Source organism: Perkinsus marinus, assembly GCF_000006405.1.
Source record: "Perkinsus marinus ATCC 50983 genomic scaffold scf_1104296946658, whole genome shotgun sequence".
NCBI lineage: Eukaryota > Perkinsozoa > Perkinsida > Perkinsidae > Perkinsus > Perkinsus marinus.
This window is the reverse complement of record NW_003210883.1, coordinates 50,742-54,995: the sequence shown is the minus strand read 5'-3', so window position 1 is coordinate 54,995 and position 4,254 is coordinate 50,742. Positions and strand designations below refer to the sequence as shown.

General features: G+C 45.6%; 1 protein-coding gene across 1 annotated transcript; it reads left to right on the top strand.

Annotated features, from left to right (window-relative positions):
• Positions 1-769: 769 nt before the first annotated feature.
• Pmar_PMAR011080 (hypothetical protein) lies at positions 770-2,756 on the top strand. Its single transcript, XM_002779576.1, has 5 exons — positions 770-1,594; positions 1,647-1,852; positions 1,897-2,069; positions 2,218-2,343; positions 2,397-2,756. The coding sequence occupies exons 1-5, from the start codon at positions 786-788 to the stop codon at positions 2,583-2,585; spliced, it is 1,503 nt and encodes a 500-aa protein (XP_002779622.1). The 5' UTR covers positions 770-785; the 3' UTR covers positions 2,586-2,756.
• Positions 2,757-4,254: the final 1,498 nt, after the last annotated feature.

Sequence of the window (4,254 nt, the reverse complement as noted above, 5' to 3'; positions counted from 1 at the left end):
AACCGTCAGCATGCTGAGTCGATAGCATTCTATATTGGTTGCCTCTTTTATGTGTGGGAGTTGGGGAATCTTTTTTCCTTGATAGTGTGTTCCTTGGCGTGGCATAGCTGCCCCAATGGAGAAGCGATGGTATAATTTGGAGTGGCATAGCCGCCCCAACGAGAAATTTGATTGGTCGATGGTATACCTTGAGCTGGCATGACCATAAGGGAATAACGGGTTGTACATTGGTATAATTTGGAGTGGCATAATTGCTCCAACGGAGATATTGACTGTATTGTCGTATACCTCGGTGTGGCATACCTGCCCCAAAAAGGAAATTGATCGAATCATGACTTATCTTGGGGTGGCATACCTGCCCCAAAAAGGAAGTTGATCGAATCATGACATATCTTCGGGTGGCATACCTGCCCCAAAAAGGAAATTGATCGTACCATGCCATTTTTGTTGGCATACCTGCCCCAAAAAGGAAATTGATCGTATCATGCCATTTTTGTTGGCATAACTGCCCCAATAAGGAAATTAATCTGATTGAGAGTGAAATAGGCATAAGGAGCTTTACATGGATTGACACAACGGGATTGTCTCCTCACGCTAGTTGTAGCTTTGCACACGGGTATCTTGAGGTTGAGTAGTAAAGATACAGAATAGGTTAGGTTGGTGACACACGGATATCTTGAGGTTGAGTGGTAAAGATACAGAATAGGTTAGGTTGGTGACACACGGATATCTTGATGGCATCTTGAATGTTCTCTTCTCAGTTCTCATTGAAAAATTATTTAATCATGAGTGACCCTATTGTTCTTAAACTACACTTCAATTCCGACATTGTTCGAGTAAGATTGGAGAGCTCTTCCGAGTGCGGTACCTGTGCTCAAGTCCGCTCCTACATCACCAACACGTGGCCGTTGTTAGCCCAACAAGAGTTCTCTATCTACTATGTTGATGATGAAGGTGACAAGTGTCTCCTCAATGACCGATCTCTGCCAGATGCTCGAGAGGTTGCTAAGGAAATGGCTGTGGCCAACAAGAAGAGCACACCTACTATGGAGTTGTTCATTGACGAGCAAAACAAGGAGGAGACTCCCGAGCCTAGGCAGAGTGCTGCACCAAACTCCTTCCCGACCTTCGCCAGCTGTGATGTCTGTGGAGAGTATCCTATCGTTGGTATGAGACATAAATGCAACACTTGTGCGGATTACGACATGTGTGACGCTTGCTTCAACGCCCGCACTCCTGAGACCCATGATCCATCTCACGACTTTGCTCAGTTCCCAGGTGCCCCTCCGATTCCTCCTATGTTCCCCTGGTTCATGAAGGGCGGCAAAGGGAAGGGCGGCAAAGGGAAGGGCGAGGGCAAAGGGAAAGGTTTCTATTCTTGCCATGGTGGGAAAGGAAAAGGACACTTCGTCGGTCCCCCTGAGTACGGCTTTCATGGTTGTTTCGGTGGAAAAGGAAAGGCTGCTGATCCCGACTGGTTGAAAGACATATGTTCTCAAGGGAAAGCGGCAGTCGAGGAGTTCATCAAGACCTCTGGTATTCACCCCGGAATTGCCTGTGACGTCTGTAACACCAGCCCGATAGTTGGAATAAGGTCAGTTTCCTTTCATCTTGAAACGAATCATTTTCAATGTTTGATTTTGTAGGTATAAATGCTTAACCTGCCCTAACTATGATCTATGCGGTGAATGCTTCAATAATAAGGAGGTTGTCCATGAACACTCAAAAGAGGACTTCTGGGCGATGACACCAGAAGACACCATTGATCTGTGGCAGGCCGATGAGAAGCCTGCCGAGCCAAAGGCAAGTGACAAGAAGGAGGAAAACCCTCCTGCTCAACACGACGATAAAAGTGAGTGCGATGTGGTGCTGTTTTGTATTTTCATGTGAATGCAGGTTCAACCTCTGATGCTGGTAGTTGGACTGAGGTTAATCATCATGAAGAAGTAGAAGGAGCTCCTTCATGCGCTCAACTTGATGCTCAGCAAAATAAGAAGGACGAGACTATTGCTGCTGCTGCTGCAGATCAGGGTCGTGACGATGAGGAGCCATCAGCCACTCAAAGGGAGGTGAGTTTAGTTCGAATTGTGGAAAGAATACTGAAGATTATAATATTAAGCAATGGTATTCAAGTATATAAATATAGTGGTAGTATGATGATACATATATACAGAATATATTAGTAGGGTATATTAGGTATCTATTTTTCATTTTTAGGCTTCTGACGGCGACAGTCGTCCACAAGAGCAACAACAAGAGCCAGCAGAGGTTCTTATAAACCTAATGAGTAATCTCGGCTTGGTTCAGAATAGAGATGCCGCTGGCCGTTTCGTGAGGGATGTGGTGAGTGGCTGTAGGATGCTCTTGGGTGTTGTTGATGATGTTGTTGAATTCAGATGAGCGCCAGTCAGGACATTACAACGATGGTCAACCATTTCCGAACTCACGCTGAGGCAGTCCAGGAGCAAATGAGGCAAGCTCAAGAGCAGATGAGTCGCAGTCAGCAACAACAACAGCAAGGAGGAGAAGGTGATGAGCAGCATAAGTCAACTGAGGAAGAAGGCGCTCAGTCGAAGAAGGAGTAGATGAAGGAATAAGAAACCGTTGTGATTTTTTTCTAGCTGATAATAAATACCCGTTAAGAAACCCAAAATGATATTCTGTGGAGATGATCATATGAGATACTTTCTCACATTAAAACGACTGGCAAGTTCTGTTAGAAGTTGTTTACGCTAGTCTAGTTAGTCTATTTCGTATAAAACTATTGTTGAGTTAAGATGTGGTTATTACGCTCCGCTCGATTCGCAGTCACCAGAATACACGTCAAATCTGAGTCAGCTGGTGACAACCAACAATCTAGGAAATATGCACATGGTCAACTACATGCAATAGTGACACTATGAAATGCAATGCCCCTAGAAGAATATTAGAATATAGTGATGATAACATTGTATGGAATTTAGTATCAGCTATTGGTTCAATATCAACAATATCCACAATATAGCGATAACCGTAGAGAATAACCATATTAAATGAAGATATATATTAATACGCCCCTTTATTATTATGATATATGAAATAGATTAATATCGTATATGGGAGACCTGCGAGTAAATTTTTGGAAACTCTTATTGCACACTCCTACCCAAGTTCGTATTGGTTTCTTAAACTCAGCTGACGAAAGCGAACATTCAAACTGAACCGGTGCATCGTCCAACATACATTGAAGAATGAGAATTCCATTAATTCTTACAGGATTTGTCCTCGTGTTGATGAACAGAACTGTTGAGATTGCCACGCCGAGCCTGATGGTGCTTCTCGATGGTTCAACAAGTTATAGCCTATCTAAGATATATCAAAATAAGATCGAAAACGAGTCGGACACTTCTGTTAAATATCCCACTCCTGGTCGCGTGGGTCTGGTGGGGCGGTTCGGTACGAACCGACCCTAGAAGTATCGATGAGGGAAAGACACTCAGAGACACAGAGTCTGAGTGACACTCAGTGAGTGTGCCGACAGTTCGTGTCTGCACCCTCTTCGGTACTTGCTCCCGGGAGTGGTGGGATTGGGATAAAATTCAGAAGATCCTTCAGCCCGTGACCCTGTTATGACAAAAGGAAAGCGGGGAGGATCCGCTCGCCTCACCGTTACATCTCTGCAGTGCGAATTGGTAGCGGAGCGACGCGACCATCCGCATCGGTATTTAACCTAGGTTAACAAGTTAACCTCTATTAAATATCCCACTCCTGGTCGCGTGGGTCTGGTGGGGCGGTTCGGTACGAACCGACCCTAGAAGTATCGATGAGGGAAAGACACTCAGAGACACAGAGTCTGAGTGACACTCAGTGAGTGTGCCGACAGTTCGTGTCTGCACCCTCTTCGGTACTTGCTCCCCATACCAGACCTCGGGGCAGGAGTAGCAGGAGACTTGCTCCGAAGGCTATATGGGCTGCCCATAATGGGCACCAAGCTTTAAGCGGCTGCCAATCGACACCAGATTGGCACGAAAATTCGAATAACCCATAATCCCCGTGTCAGCAAAATCCCGCGGCCTGCTGAGCAGACTCTGCTTGTGTGAGAGTCTAAAGTGATACGGCTTAGTTACAGTCTAACTGTCAGACTATCATCGATTCACAGTAGCTCGCGACCGATTAGCTCGGCCTGTTAAATGCGCGGTTCGTCACATCAATGAATGTTGCTCCCGGAGCGAGATCATCCTCCGCCAGGATTCCTGGCCCAGGATTATTCCTCTG